The following is a 15,178-nucleotide window of genomic DNA, read 5'->3' as shown; positions in this document are numbered from 1 at the left end:
GGATTAGAGAAGCAAATATTTTCCCTACATAGCTCCCCCCATCAAGGGCAACCTTCTCACCCCAACAGCCCTCTCTCTGTGTTGCTGGCCTGGCAGAAACAGAACTGGGTCTTTCCCAGGTCTCCTTCCCCCATTTGGTTACTACCGTCTTCAAAAGGGAAGTCACTGCTGAACTCCTTCCCTCGCCAAACTCCTATCAAACCTTTTTGCCAACAAAAAAGAAGCCAAAGATGAACTTTCCAGGCCCATGACAGTCCCCAAACATTAGGACAGATCTATTTCCTGGGGTCACAGAGTGAAGACAGGATGCTAAAGTTCTTTCCCATATTCCACTTCCCTTAGGAAAAACAATAAAATCAGTTTGGTTTTTGTTAAGGAAAAGGCTGCGATTCCCAGAAGGAGCAAAATCCTTTGTGTTACCACTATTTCCCTCTTATTCCAGATACTGAAAGAACACTGAGGCTCCTTAGTCCTTTACTTCTCTCCTTGCTCCAAAGGCTAGTATTTATCCCTTCAGCTATCCCTCGGGCACTCTCTTGGGTTATGAGACCACCAACAGAAGCTCCCAGCAATCTCTGTAGGATAACACCTTTTTCTGAGAAATGGAGAAGGGAAGCAGATCTTGGTCTCCATTATACTTTGACAAGAACTGAAGAATTCAAGGATTAGGATTTGATGTCCTCTCAACTGAGCCAGTCAGGCCAGGGCCTGAGTGGGTGAGTATTTGAGAGGCAGTGGGTGGGTGAGAATACTAGGACATGTTCTTAATGGGAGTTGAGGAAATTTGGGGAATCCTGGGAACAGAATGTGCTGGACCAGGCCCTGAGCCATCCCCAAACCCCTCCTACTTCCCTAGTCACTAACTAGTTCCAGCTGTGGCCGATCCTGGCCATCGCTTCCCATCTGGCTTCTAGGAATTCATGACTAATTAAAGGAGTGTGTGTGTGTATGGAGGGGTTCCTCTTAAAAACAGAGGTTTCCAGAGTAACAGCTTGGCAAGAACTCAATCCCATTCAGCCAGGGAAAGTTCCCTTTCTCATGGCTCCCTCAGGGCTCTGAGGGAAAACCAGCCAGACACATGTCTTTAGATCAAGTGCAGTGCCTGGGCCAGCCCTGACTTAGTTACAACTTACATTTTTCTCACTTTCAGTTTTCAGTTTGGGACCCCAGACTTGCCCTTTATATACTAGGATGTCCAGCCCTCCAAGCCACCAATTTGAGTAACAGTGGCTGTCAGAGGGGGTGGGCGATGGTTTAGAGATTGGCTTCTCCCATGCTTAGAGACCTCTATGAACCTTTGCTCTCCACCCACAGCCCCATAGCCTCTGATCATTAGAAAATACTCTCAGAGTCTAACCTAATTGCTCCTGCAACAGTTTAACATATTTTAATTAAAAATAGTTCTGTACAAACTCTTCCACCACAATCTGTGGGAAGAGGGAAACCAGATTGTAGGAAGGGAAGAACCAAGCCGAAGAACACAGTTCTTTCTCTCAGAATCAAGTTCTCTTTTTGGGGGCAGGCAGACCACATATCCTAACCCTTCACACACATTTCCACATCTCCCCCAGTGAGAGATGACAAATTCAGAGGGAAAAAGAGCTGGGTCAGCCTGGCTCAGGAGGTGGGGGCTGGCAGAAGGGGTGGTCATGATGCTATTATGGGAACAGAGTTAGTCATGCAGTCCTTGCACTTGGGCCCTGCCTGAGGCTTCTGGCTCTAGGGGGTTTTGTCTGGATGCTAGTGGAAACTCTTGGGAAGCTGCAAAGATCCTAGCTTGGGCTCGACTCTCTACTGCTTCCAGCTGTGTGACCTGAAGCAACCTGTTAGAGACTCAGTTTCCTTTTCTGTGAGAAGGTGGTAATAGTGGCCCTCAGAGTTGTTGTTGAAATTTAAATGAGGTAAACTGTTTGGCAGCTTTTACTATTTCACTCTATTCTCTTCTGGTTCCTTAGTTTCTAGAGTGTGGTTCCATCCCCCAGGGCCTTCTGAGTCCAGAGTGAGTGCCCACTCTGTCACCAGAGAAAAGATAACCACCTTTTCTTTCTCACTAACAGTAACATACACTCCTAAGCATCCTCACCTCCCTTTTCTTTTTCTTACGTAAGGTGCCTAAGGAGAGTAATCTACTATCTCATTCTTCTTACTTTACTCCTTTTCCAGGTATCCTCCTGGTCTGTATCCTCCTTTCCCTGTACCACCGTCAGCGCCTTTCCCTCCCACAATTTCCTTACTATTTCCTATTGCTTTCTCTTCCATCCCAGCCAGTGTCAGGGACTGAGGCTGGGCAGGCAATGCTGGAGCTGAACTCAGAGCCAGTTTCTTAGACAGTTTCTAAGAAAATACATCAAAATGTTACTAGTGGTTCTCTTCTGGATAGAATTTACTGATGGTTTATATTTTCTTCCTGTTTATTTTGGTATTTTTAAAATTTATTATAATGAGAAATGAATAACTTTTATTCAGAAAAAATACTTGAGAAAACTTTAATCAGAAAAAAATTATAATTTTCAAATGGCCCATATTCTTTTCTCAAAAGAAGATGGACTGAGGGGTGGCTGTGGAAGGAGGAAACAAAAGACAGGGTGGAGAAAGAGCCCTGCAGGGGGCTGAGCATGATCTGGTTCCTCAAGTTCATCATTTCCTGGGGGCATCAGCCTTGGTGGTGGCCTCAGTCATGGCTGTCACTCATCAGTCAGAGGCTCTCTGTCCTTCTGTGCCTGTCACTGGCCATTCGGGACTTAGTCACCCAATTGTTACCCAAATGACTACTGGGTAGGTCAAGGAGACCAGCATCATTGAGGGCAACAATATGAGTCAGGAGTATTCCCTTACCTCGATCCTGGGCTGTGAAGGGTTCCCCTGCAGCCTAGGGTGTGGAGAAGGGCTCAGAATTGGAGTCCCACAGAGAACTCCTCTCCTTCCTTTGTATTGCTACTGCTCTGCATTTGAATGATATGAAAATGTGTGATACATAAATAATGATGGAACCTTCCCTGGCTTCTAACTATTTAAAGAACCAAGCTCCAAGAGACAATGTGCATGGAAAGGGCATGGGTTATGGAGTCAGCAGAAGGATTTGAATATAGGCCAAACCAATTAGGAGCTCCATGTCTTTAGCCAAGTTCCCCTGTCTGGGTCTCCATTTCCTCTTATAAAAAAATGGCCAGAATAATTCTCTCCTCATAGAGGGGTTGTTAGAATTAAATGAGATAATACATGAATCACCTAACACAAAGTGGGTTTTTAAATTTTAAGTTTTTCTCCTCTTCCTTAAATAGCATTCAAGATCTTTTAAACTCTGGTTCCCAACTGCTCTTCCAACTTGATCATTTATTTGACAAAGATTTATCAAGCACCACCTGAAGCTTTGAGGTCGCCTGGGATAGTAGGCACTAGGGACTCAGTGGTGAATAAAGGAGCCTAGACCCTCAGCACTTAACTGAGCACAGCTCTGCACTTTTACTCGAGACTTGTACTGTCCCGGTCCTTCAGTACTCTCTTACCTCATCCAACTGGTAGCCAACCTCTGAAGCTCAAACTTCCCACAGCTTCATTACTCTTAGGACGGGGGCACCTCCTGCCTAGCATCCTGGTTCAGCTCATTTTGTTGCAGGACAAGGCAAATTTCCTCAAGTTGGGGGGACACAAAGCCCTGCACGGAGAGAAAAGGGTCCTTTGGTGGAGAGTGTGGAAAGAAATCAACAAACATGCCAAAGTTAGAGTCAAAAGGAAAGTTTATTAGAAAAGAGATAACGCTCCATAGACAGAGCATGATCTCCTCTCAGAGGCAGTGAGAGGGACAGTGAGAGAGACAGTGAGAGAGAGAGGGTAGAGGCACTGAGAGGGACCCTGAGTGTTCAGGGAATTCAGTTTATATGTCATTCTTTAGTTTCCATTTCCTTTGATATGGACATACAATGAGGAAGGGGAAGAGTATGTAGCAGTGAAAAGGTAAGAACTGCTGGCAGTTCCCAGCCTTTAACCGGCTGGTTCCCATGGCTTTAGCCATACATAGGGAATGACTCTTGGTTCCTGTTTCCTCTTCAAGGTGTGGGGAATGGATTGTTAGCAATCCCAGTAGAAATCTTCCTTTGTTCTGAAGGTGTCCTCCTGGCCTGGCTACAGGGCTGATCAGCATATTGCAGTCTCTGACTATGGCTTAATTTACGTTTTAATTCTCTTGCCTCCTCCCTACAGTTAATTTCAGGTACCTGGGTTGGCCTCATTCTATTTGTAAGCTTTCTGTGTTCAGGCTCCCTTCCTTTGCTTCTTTGAGCCCTTAACTGCCACCCCATACCAAGCTCATTAAATTCTTGAAATCATGATTTTTTATTAAAGAAGGCACAAGTAGGCTTCAAGAGCATTCACATTCTCAACTTTGTCTTGAATGCAAAAAGCTAAGGCCTCATCTTTGATTCCTTCAACTGAAGCCCAAGTACCTAAGCTGCTTCCTATCTCTTAGTTTTTATTTTTTCCTATTCCAGAGCAGACAGGGAGACATGAAGGTTGAAGATGAGAAGTTTGCTGCCCTGGCATCTCTGGGGCACAGGAATGTCCAGCTCCAGGGGCATGGTCCTAGACTCTACAGATTCTGTTTCTCAGTAGGGGTTAATGATGAATTACAACATATCTCTGGGCTGAGTCACCTCCCACTGCCACGCCCCCCAATTCCCCTCCCCTAAAGTTTTATAAAGAGGACCGGAGACTGGAGAGTAAAAAGAACTGGAGGTAAGGACCTCCTCTCCATCTTGCCCTGCTCCCCCAGGCTCCTAGAAGTTCCAGGACAGAGGTCAAGGACAGCCCCTAGAGCCCCTGCCTGGTGGGACCATGAACTGGCAGCTACTGTGGCTGTTTTTTTTACTTCCCATGGCTATCTCAGGCCGAGCCCTGGGGCCTGCAGAGAAGGAGGCAGCAGTGGTGAGTCTCCTGGGTAAGAGAGACACAGGCCAGGGGAGGGATGAGAGTACTGTTGCATAGTCCCATCCAAGCTTCCCTCTTGACTTTCAGCCTGCCTGCCTTACCTTTCCCTCCTCTACTCCATGATCTACCCCTGCCCATCTCCCACTCCTTCTCATTGTTCCACCCGAGCTCCTTCCCTAAGGTGCCTCTCTTTTGGTCCTTCCATGACTGTCCCCTCCTATCCTCATGGGCCTGTTAGGTCACTTAGAGGCTTTATTCTGAGGCTAATCCCCTTTTTATTCTGCTATCCCCTATCACCATCATAGGATTACCTTTTGCAATATGGGTACCTACAGAAGCCTCTAGAAGGACCTGATGACTTCAGGCCAGAAGACATCATGGAGGCTCTGAGGTGAGAGATCATAAGGCACAAGGTCTTCTTTCTTGCTTCTCATCCTTTCCTTTCCCCAGGCCCTCTTCTGCCTGACCCAAATCTGTGTTGGGACCTTGGGAATGGGTGGCTATCACTGTTAAGGTGGTGGGCATGGGGTGAGATGGAGATTCAAAGATTAGGAGCGCAGTTATTGGATCTTTTGAGGCCCTAAGCACTCCTTTGCAGGCTTTGCATTGTATTCAAATACTAATGTTGCATCAAGTCCACATGAAGTATAATTTATATGTAAACTGTGAGCTGAGTTGGGTTGTTGACATGACGTTGCCTTTGCTGATACTTAATTCATCATTTATTTATTTCTATTTTGAAGTTTTCTTTTTACATTTTGCATCAAATGGGTCATTTTCCTTTTTGCTCTCATATATGTTCATCATCCCTTGAAAAGTCACAGTGTCTACTGTGCCCAATGTATGAAATTGCTCCAAATCAGGCTGGGCTGGGAAGAGGGTCCAGCCAGGAGGGGAGAAAGCTGAAGAACAGGACAGGCCCTCAGGTGGGCACATTGGTGGGAGAGTCTCCAGAGCAAGAGGGCAAGACACTTCCCCAGAGCAGCAGGTTAGCTTATAATGGGGGAAGAAGGCTATACTTGAGGGGAACCTTACTCGAATAAGAGACTAGAAATGAGGAGGTGAAGTTGGAATATCACCATTTCTGCAGAAGAGAAAAGAAAGTCCCAACTATGGGCAGTGGATACTGAAGTAACACCATCAGCTTCAGAGATTCTGTGCCTTCTCAGCTATCACCTTGATCAACAGGAGGCCAAAGATCTATTCCCGGTTCTCAGTCATTCCAGATCCCCTGCCTTGTTGGGCCTATTCTTTTCTCTCTTTTCAGAGCTTTTCAGGAAGCATCTGAGCTGCCAGTCTCAGGTCAGCTGGATGATGCCACAAGGGCCCGCATGAGGCAGCCCCGTTGTGGCCTGGAGGACCCCTTCAACCAGAAGACCCTTAAATACCTTCTGTTGGGTGAGGGCTGAGCCTGGAAAAGGAAGAGATGGGAAAGGGTGGCATGGAATTGGGATAGCCTGGACTAGCTCAGTGTTGAATGGATGATCACCTGGTGATTACCTGATCATCACTTGCCTGGAGGGGTTGTTACACAGCTTTGCTGAGTGAATGCACAAATTCAGGGGAGCTCTCTGGGGTTGGCAGAAAGACCTGTGTTTCCAATCTATTTTCTGGTCCAACAACCAGGCCGCTGGAGAAAGAAGCACCTGACCTTCCGCATCTTGAACTTGCCCTCCACCCTTCCACCCGACACAGCCCGGGCAGCTCTGCTTCAAGCCTTTCAGTACTGGAGCAACGTGACCCCCCTGACCTTCCGGGAGGTGCAAGCTGGCTGGGCTGACATCCGCCTCTCCTTCCATGGCCGCCAAAGCCCGTACTGCTCCAATACCTTTGATGGGCCTGGTAGGCACCAGCTCTTGGCTCCCACCAAACAGACCTCTGAGATTATCTCTGTCCCCTTGAGCCAGGGACTCCATAACTTTAATGTTCAGGCTGCCCCCTATGTCCAACTGCACCCTACACTCTCTAACTATCTTCTAACATTCCCTTGAGGAGTAGTTGGTCACCTCCCTGTGGACATACAAGCCTCTTTGAAGCTTATGCCTTCTTCCTTGGTTTAAGTTCCTCTGCTCAACACACACCCCAGACAGGACTGGGCCAGAAAGGAGAGAGTGGTTGGGAAGTAAAGTGACAGGGTGATGGGCATCCCTGGGAGAACTGGGTGATGAGAGGGAAATCTGAAAGGAGAAAGAGAAGTGTTGAAGAGACAGTGACTATAGATGGGGTAATTTTAAGGGAATGAAGTAACTAGAGTTTATAATAGGTAGGGGAGCTCCAGCCTAGGAGACTCTGACCTCCCTCCTATCTACCTTTGCCTTTGTCCAGGGAGGGTCCTGGCCCATGCCGATATCCCAGAGCTGGGCAGCGTGCACTTTGATGAAGATGAGCTCTGGACCGAGAGGACCTACCGGGGAGTGAACCTGCGTATCATTGCAGCCCATGAACTGGGCCATGCCCTGGGGCTTGGGCACTCCCGATACACCCAGGCCCTCATGGCCCCTGTCTATGCTGGCTACCGGCCCCACTTCAAGTTGCACCCAGATGATGTGGCAGGGATTCAGGCTCTCTATGGTTAGTCCTTTTCCCTAGTGATCATAAGGGGCAGTCTGACTAGCCTCCTTACAGGCTTGAAAAGGCAGGTCTAACCTCCTTGGAGGGAAATGGCTTGTTTTCTTACTCTTCCTTCTGCTCAGTTATTCAGGCTTCTATTTTCAGGAGATATTTTCATGATACTTCCATGTCTAATCTTCCTTTGGGGCCTCTTACCCCTCACACCCATTCTTGGGGATAAGAATGAAGATTTCCCACAAACCTTCCCATTTTCTGTTGCCTCTCAAAACTAAAACATGCCTCCTGCTGATATCAGTATGATCTTGCCGCCCACCAAGGGAAGCTCTGTAGGATCCCCTTTTCCCCTCTATGGGGCCTTTGAGCCAAACTTACAGGAGAGTGGGGAGGGCAGATGCTATGAGTTCTGTCTCTGAGCAGCATTACGTTACTTTGCAGGCAAAAAGAAGCCAGAGATGGGAGATGAGGAAGAAGAGATGGAGCTTCCCCCTGTACTCCAAATTCCCACGGAACCCAGTCCCATGCCGGACCCCTGCAGTGGTGAACTGGATGCCATGATGCTGGGTGAGGCCCTTCCCCTCCAGGCGGTAGGCAAGCAGTGGGGGCAGCCTGTTGACCTTGAGACCTGGACAAATGGGAATGACATGGGGCCTCAGAATGAACAATGGAGGTTAGACACCAGGCAGGAGTTAGTGGTCAGAGAAGGAGGCATGTGGCATGGGGAGGGAGTGTTCACAGTCAAATTAATGATGGGCCAGGCAGGCATTTACCATGGTTGCTATCCTATAAGGGCCACTAAAACACATCTGTAAATACAGCAAGATGGAGTAAACTATATTAACTGTCTATTAGAAAGTGTATTATACCTGCATGGAAGGACAACTTAGAAGTCACTTGGAGTGGAAAGTGAGGTCCCTAAAGTGAGAGCAGCTATCTGCAGGGCTTTTGTTTTGCTGAGTAGATGAGAACCGAATTGCTCTGGACAACAAAGGAGAGGCTGAACAGTGGGTCCTTCTCTACCATGTTAATCTTGAATTAAAGTTGAATGAATTTTTGAGGAATTGGCTGTGTGGGACGAGGGCAAATTATCAGCCTGCCTGATACACACAAGTCTTTTTAACTTGTTGACATACTTTTGCTCTCAGGGCCCCGTGGAAAGACGTACGCCTTCAAAGGGAGCTACGTGTGGACTGTGACAGATTCAGGGCTGGGTCCCTTGTTCCAAGTGTCTGCCCTTTGGGAGGGGCTCCCAGGAAAGCTTGATGCTGCTGTCTACTCTCCTCGAACACAATGGATTCACTTCTTTAAGGGTAAGGGGATTAGTTTACAGTGTCTTACCTGAAGAGGCCCTACCATCAAAGAAGCCATAAAAGTGAGGAAGAGATGAGAAGTTTCTGGAAGGGTGGAATGGAGGAACCAAACGTTATCACCTGAGGACAGAGGTGTCTTGTTCTTTCTTTACATGCTCTCAGGAGACAAGGTGTGGCGCTATATTAATTTCAAGATGTCTCCTGGCTTCCCCAAGAAGTTGAATAGGATAGAACCTAACCTGGATGCAGCTCTCTATTGGCCTGTCAACCAAAAGGTGTTCCTCTTTAAGGTAAAAAGTTCAAAGCAAGGGTGAATCCCTTCTTAGGAGGGGTGGGCTACCTCACACCAAGAAGCCAAGACTTGCTCCTGAAGGGAGATCTGCAGCTGCAGTGGGCTGAGGGTAGATCTCTGGGGTCCCTAAGCTCTCATCCTTCTCTTCTCTCTACCCGCCCCACCCCTAGGACTCTGGGTATTGGCAGTGGGATGAGCTGGCCCGAACTGACTTCACCCACTACCCCAAACCAATCAAGAGGTTGTTTACAGGAGTGCCAGACCAGCCCTCAGCTGCTATGAGTTGGAAGGATGGCAGTGTCTACTTCTTCAAGGGCAAACAGTACTGGCATCTCAATCGACAGCTTCGAGTAGAGAAAGGCTACCCCAGAGATATTGCTCACAACTGGATGCACTGTCATCCTCTGACCCCAGATACTACTCCATCAGGTGGGGACACCATTCCCTCAGCTACAGGCATTGAGCACTCACCCACAGGAACAACTTTGGTTACCACTTCCTCGGCCATAGATACCACTTTGAACATTGACCACTTGCCCAGAAACACAATCTTGGACACGATCCCCTAAGCCACAGGCTCTACCACCCTTTCATTCCCCGGTAATTTCACCCTCTGAGAGGCCTAAGACCTGAACAAATGTCTGCTCACTAGACTGCAGGTGCTGCAGCAGGGGAATGGACCATAGACCTAAGGTCTCTAAATGTCCCAGCTCTAGCCACGACTTCCCTGTGCTCTTTCTCTCCTGGGCAGTGACTTCCTAATTCTGGGTCAACTCCCAACTCTATCCATTTCTTCTGTCCTAGATAGCACTTCCAACTGTGTTATCTACTCTTTGGAAAACAGTGGTAGAGAGAAGGTCTCAATTAGGGCTTTAGCTGACAGGAAGCAACAGCTGGGAAGCTGAATGCCTGGGTGCTGTTCATCCCAGATAAAGTGCAAGAAAACAGCATGGCCAGTAGAATGAGCGAGGGCTTTGGAATCCTTAAGAATGACATTTGCTTATTTATAATTTGAGGAGGTTAATTAACCTCGTTGAGTCTCTGAGTCCCCATCTGCAAAATAAGATCGATACTAATCCTGCAGCGTTGTTGCATTAAATGAAATACTACATATGAAGTGCCTGGCACAGTGTCTGGCACACGTGTGCTTAATAAAGGCTAACTCTGTGTTTACAAGGGAGACTGAACAGCTCTTCCTCTGGCTATGTGTGTATAACTCCTACAATAGCCCAGTCTGCTAAAGGAACCCTTATCAGATCTTTAGTGGATAGAGGACTTGTCAATATGGCTAACTCTTTGTTTTAGGGTGCAAAGAAAAAGAAAAGCAACAGTAGAGGCTGAACTCTGTGGTTCAGTGTTCAATGCCATTTTATTCACATGCTCCCACATTCTTCCTCCCTCCTGTCATACCCTTGCTGCCCAGGGGAAGGATATGTCTTCCTTCATGCTTCTGGGGAACTAGAGAACTGACTTTGGGCAGGAAAATCAGAGTGGGGACAGTTAGAATGGGTTAGTGGCTGGGACAAAGTCTTGGTTAAGGAGGAGATTAGCATCACCTACAATGAGAGGCAGAGAAGGCACTTGTCTTCCACGCAGCCCCGAAGACCAGACTCCTTTGGGCAAAAGGGCAAGATTCTGACATGTGGGCCAATGCTCTCTCTTTAGAGCAAGAAGCCAGCTTTTGGGGGAGCTGAGGGCTGAGTTAGGCACGGTCTCACGGTCTTCCCCACGTCAAGGAGAGAAAGAGAAGCACCATGGAGGACAGTACCCCCAACTGAGGTAGGAGAAGGGAGCTTGAGCCTATGGGGTCGAGGGGGAAAGGCTAATCAGGAACCCAACTACCCCTTAATGAGGGGCTTGGGGATGGGGGATCCTGGAGCTCCTCTGTGCCCCTTTCCCCATCAAAAAGCTATCAAATGCTTTAGGAGGTTTCTTGATTTTCTATAGCTCCTACAAAAACAAAACTCCTTATTTTACCATTGTGAGGCACACTGAGGTGGACATATAAAAGGCTATTTGGGTAAGGGACTCCCTTGGTTTGGAGGGAATTAGGGAATCAGTTACTTTGGGGACCACGGCACCTCTATTATTAGACAGAGGTGGCTACTCATACTTCTATTTGTCTCCCCTCTCAAGATTCCTCTCTATCTGTCCATGAAACCTATCCCTACAGGGCTGGTCTAGGTTAGAACACAGATTCTATCCCCAAGTCCAAGAGGTGGGGAAGTTTGTGTGTGGGTCCTGTGGGCTCAGGCCCTGCCCACCTAGGGTTCCTAGGCCCTTGCTAGAGGTGGCAGCATAGTGGAGGTTTAGGCTCAGGTCTGGGTAGAACCAGAAGGTGTGGTGAGGGGTACAGTGGAACCACAGTCAGAATCCAGGTCCAGGACGGTGTGGGGGGCTGTAGCCTGGCTTCCTGGTCCCAATTGGCGCTCTCGAAGGCTCTGGAGATAACTCTGGAGGGGCACAGGGCAGAAAAGGCAGAAGGAAGGGCCTAGGTCAGTCTCCCTCCCACCCTAAGCATCCCCACGTGCTCTCTGCCCCATCCCTCAGAGTGCCCCCTCCCACACACTCACTGGAGCCAGACTGTCAGCAGGGCTCCGGGTGTTTGGGGAAAGCTGGTGCCGGTAGCTGCCCTCACAGAGCCCAGCCCCAGGGGAGGTCCGGTGCCACTTGGCCTCTTGCTGACGAATCCGAAGGAGTTGGAGATGCCTTCGCTGGTGGCTCAAGACCACTGCTTGGGAAGGGACAATACAAACTCAGGGAAGTCTCTTTGGAGCCCGAATACCACACCTAAACACACACTCTAGAGAAACCCATTTGATTTCTATTTCAGTTCTATCAAACCTCTCTTCCCCCAGTTCTTCTAAAAGAAACTCTTTCTTGGAATCTTTATACTCTCTCCTCTTGGACTTCCCTGAGATCTTCTTCCATAACAGTCTCCAATAACTCTTCCCTGCTCCCCTTGACAATTTCTCTTCTCGTTCTTACCGAGACCTTGGGGTAGCTTCCTTTCCCACTCTAACTTCCTTTCGATGCCCTGCCTTAGACACCTCTGCCCTCCTCCCTCAAGTGTATTTTCCCCCTCCCCTCCTCAAGTCTGGGGACCAGGGCTATGAGAAGGCACAGGCTGGCTGCTTCTGTACCATGACACTAACTCACCATTGGCGTGGCCTCCATGTTCCTCATCCATGAGCTTCCACTGAGCCAGGGCCCCAAGTGCCCCCAGGGCTGGCCAGGTCCCCAGCAAGACCCAGCTATACCAGCAGAGAGGAGGCAAGGCTGGAAGTGCCTGCAAGCGTTGGCCCAGCCGACTGCCCAGTGCCAGCCCTTCCAGGAAGTAGTCAGCACAGGCCACCAGCACTGCAGCACCCAGCAGGGCTGTGCCCAGAACTGTGAATGGGCGTGGCCACCGAAGTGTGAGCAGGGCTCCCAGCAGTGACAGCCCCACCAGCCCCCCGGCCGGCACCCAGGCCGAAGGTGGTTGGTAGATGGGCTCGGTGCCCAGCAGGGCCCCGGAGCCCAGGGTTAGGCCTAACAGGAGACCAGTCAGGAAGAGCCCAACACTGCGAACCAGCATGGTGACTAGGCCGCAGAGGAGTCCGATGCCCAGTGCAATGCCGGCGCTCACCTCCAGGCTCAGCTGTGTCTCTAGCACTCGCTCCTTGTGGCAAAGCAGGAAGATCACCAGAGCTCCTGATAGTAGGCCCGAAAGAAACATCACTGCCTTGAAGCAGCGGTAGCCTGGGAAGGGAGGCAGGAGACACTGAGAGGCAGAAAGGTGTGTGTGGGGGAGTTGAGAGGAATGGCTCTGATGAATTAGAAGGGAGAAGAAAGGCTAAGCAGAGGAGCAGCGCACCCAGGGACCTCAAGGCAAGGGGCAGAAAAGGATAACCTCAGGGAGAACAGACTTCAGGAACTGTGAGGGGATGGCAGGGAAAATCAAGAGGTAAGATGGATGCATCAAAGGAAGTAAGTATAGAAAAACGATCTAGTCCTTTCAGGGATGATAGATGGAAAGAAATCAGCATAGGCTGATTCAGGTTATTTGAGAAGGGTGAAGAAGCCTTAAGCATGGAGGATAACTTGGGGATGGAGTTTTGAGGTAGGATGGAAGGGGAAGGCAAGTGACAGTGACAGGGGTCAGAGCTGGAAGGCCTGGGCATAGAGGGACAAGAAGAGCTCACAAGAGCAGCATGGGCCATACCAAAGGTAGGCATCCCCTGATAAAGGAGTAGAGGTGGCCCAGGAGCAAAGGAGAAAGTTAACATCATCCTGGAGGGCAACAGTCTCGGGCAGCTGCCCCCCCAAACCCTAGCCCTGCCCTCACCGAAACAGCAGTAGATGATTCCAAAGCAGCAGCAAAGAGCACACACCAGGGCAGGTGCCAATTCAGGGTTGTCCTGGGGTTCCAAGACACATTTTGGGTCTGGAGGCTCTGGGAGTTGTTGATTAAAGAGCCTGGGGTCAGAGGTCATGGTCAGGGGCACCAAGGCTTCCTCCACGGCTGAAGAGAAGGTGGTCACAGAGGCGGAAGTCATTGTCAGCTCCTCTCATCCATCCATGAATGTCTTGAGGGGGTTGAGAAACCTGCAAGGGGGTAGAGGTCAGGAACTCAGGTGCCCATGAATCTCGAGGATTCTTTATCTATTTCTTTTGAAGAAAGGACAAATTCAGGAGAGAGCATAGCCCTGCTGGGGTAACTGAAGAAATCTATGAGATTGGGTGGAGGGAGCCAGCTGTCTTTTTATTACTCTCTGAAACAAGGACCCTAAGTAAAACTTAAATGAAAATCTTATAAGGTAATGAGCTTTTGTCTGCCCCCTAGCTTTGCAGGGTGGGGTGGGAGGAGTAGGAAGTCCTAGATCTGTGGAGGGATGGGTCCAGGGGCACTAGTGGGACTGGGGGCTAAAGGCTCAGCAGTCTGCTCCAGCTGAAAGGAAAGCTTGCCCCATCTGCAGCTGGGAATCAATACTACCCCCACTGAATTGGGAAGGATGGGGTTAATAGGGGGAGAAGGAGGAGAAAGAGGAGAGAATGAGTCACGGTGGGGTCTCCCAACAGCTGCTCCAACACTGGGAGGTAGAGGGGAAAAAAACAGACTCCAGAAGAGTTTGGGACAGGGATCAAGTAGAGACGATCACCCACATTTGTCAGAGTTTTGAAGCCTGGGCTTCCTGCAGGAATGGAGTTGGGGGAAAAGGCGTCCAGCCACAGTCCAACCTCCATGGCTCCTTATGGAATAAGCAGGCACTTTGAAGGCAAACATCTCACATCCTGGTAGCCTTTTGCTCTTCCCCTCAGGACATTGGTGGGACTCCCCGCCTCCCTAACCTCCCCAGGGGTGTCAGGGCTGCCAGTGAGATTTGATTTTAGTTCCTGAAAGGAGAACACTAAGAAAGATCTGGCATTGGGGGCACTGTGGGAGTGGGGTAGGGTGCATGCTGGCACTTTCCATCAGCTGTCCTTCTTTGGAACATCAAAGTCCTAACAGGCTGGAAGTTTGGCTTAGGGAATCCCTGGGGCTCCTTTCCTCAATCCTCTTGGAAGTCTGGGGACCCTAAAAACAAGAGAGGTTGGGGAGGAGGTGTTAACTACTCACCACCCTGCCAGGGCTGAGAGAGGAAGCGGGTAGAAATGCTTCCCTAGACCCCCAGCTGCATCCCTGCCCGGAGGTCCTAGGCGTCGGGGCGGCTGTCGGGCGTGGGCACCCCCAGGGCAACTCTGTTTGTTGCCCCCTAAACTCTTGCAAGTCGTAGCCCTAGCCTGTGAGCTAAATACAACCAGCTTGGGGGGTGGAGGAAGGGGACAGGGTGTGGGGGGGTGACATCACGGGGCGGGCCCCTCCAACTCTTTTCCCTGTGTGTGGGGGACCCAGTTTGCCGACTGCTCTGGGCTGGGACCAGAGATCGCCCAACCATAGCAGGAAAGGGTCCTAGGGGCAATGCAAGAGGTTTGGAAAAAGGTCTCTGTTTGCTTAGGCGATGACTCGACAATTGGAAGCTCTCAAAGCCCCAACTGGGGTCCCAGCGCCCCCCTAGCTCCGCCTTGGTTTCTTCCACTTCCCAGAGAATTAGAGTATTGTCTT

General features: G+C 49.6%; 2 protein-coding genes across 7 annotated transcripts; one reads left to right on the top strand and one right to left on the bottom strand.

The window, feature by feature from the left end:
• Positions 1–4,704: 4,704 nt before the first annotated feature.
• On the top strand, positions 4,705–10,275 carry MMP19 (matrix metallopeptidase 19). Of its 4 annotated transcripts, none has more exons than XM_039865612.1 (9): positions 4,707–4,920; positions 5,229–5,314; positions 6,191–6,321; positions 6,550–6,765; positions 7,249–7,494; positions 7,930–8,055; positions 8,637–8,801; positions 8,964–9,091; positions 9,264–10,275. In XM_039865612.1, the coding sequence occupies exons 1-9, from the start codon at positions 4,831–4,833 to the stop codon at positions 9,660–9,662; spliced, it is 1,587 nt and encodes a 528-aa protein (XP_039721546.1). In that variant the 5' UTR covers positions 4,707–4,830; the 3' UTR covers positions 9,663–10,275. The 4 variants fall into 4 exon arrangements, with proteins under 4 accessions (XP_039721549.1, XP_039721546.1, XP_039721548.1 ...); XM_039865614.1 differs by having other exon boundaries at positions 4,713–4,731; XM_039865613.1 differs by having other exon boundaries at positions 4,909–4,933.
• Positions 10,276–10,436: 161 nt separating this feature from the next.
• Positions 10,437–14,913, bottom strand: LOC120604884 (transmembrane protein 198-like). Of its 3 annotated transcripts, XM_039865617.1 has the most exons (6): positions 14,693–14,913; positions 14,239–14,324; positions 13,421–13,680; positions 12,253–12,834; positions 11,667–11,827; positions 10,437–11,546 (listed from the first exon to the last, which is right to left on the bottom strand). In XM_039865617.1, exons 3-6 carry the CDS (start codon positions 13,629–13,631, stop codon positions 11,409–11,411), a joined length of 1,092 nt encoding a protein of 363 aa, XP_039721551.1. In that variant the 5' UTR covers positions 13,632–13,680; positions 14,239–14,324; positions 14,693–14,913; the 3' UTR covers positions 10,437–11,408. The 3 variants fall into 3 exon arrangements, with proteins under 3 accessions (XP_039721551.1, XP_039721550.1, XP_039721552.1); XM_039865616.1 differs by lacking the exon at positions 14,239–14,324 and having other exon boundaries at positions 14,693–14,912; XM_039865618.1 differs by lacking the exon at positions 14,239–14,324 and having other exon boundaries at positions 11,667–11,824; positions 14,693–14,912.
• Between the last annotated feature and the right edge of the window lie 265 nt (positions 14,914–15,178).

Source organism: Pteropus medius, unplaced genomic scaffold (genome assembly GCF_902729225.1).
Source record: "Pteropus medius unplaced genomic scaffold, Ma_sr-lr_union100, whole genome shotgun sequence".
NCBI classification, from domain to species: domain Eukaryota; kingdom Metazoa; phylum Chordata; class Mammalia; order Chiroptera; family Pteropodidae; genus Pteropus; species Pteropus medius.
Note: the sequence above shows the minus strand (reverse complement) of the source record. Positions and strands in the feature narration are given on the sequence as shown.

Excerpts from the sequence above, each read along its gene's own strand:
- MMP19 (XM_039865612.1), top strand. The coding sequence starts at position 4,831 with ATGAACTGGCAGCTACTGTGGCTGTTTTTTTTACTTCCCATGGCTATC. Across the intron at positions 6,322-6,549 it reads CCTTAAATACCTTCTGTTGG|GCCGCTGGAGAAAGAAGCAC; the intron begins GTGAGGGCTGAG and ends TCCAACAACCAG. Across the intron at positions 9,092-9,263 it reads AAAAGGTGTTCCTCTTTAAG|GACTCTGGGTATTGGCAGTG; the intron begins GTAAAAAGTTCA and ends CCCCACCCCTAG.
- LOC120604884 (XM_039865617.1), bottom strand. The coding sequence starts at position 13,631 with ATGACTTCCGCCTCTGTGACCACCTTCTCTTCAGCCGTGGAGGAAGCC. Across the intron at positions 11,828-12,252 it reads ACATGGAGGCCACGCCAATG|CAGTGGTCTTGAGCCACCAG; the intron begins GTGAGTTAGTGT and ends TCCCTTCCCAAG. Across the intron at positions 11,547-11,666 it reads CTGCTGACAGTCTGGCTCCA|AGTTATCTCCAGAGCCTTCG; the intron begins GTGAGTGTGTGG and ends GTGCCCCTCCAG.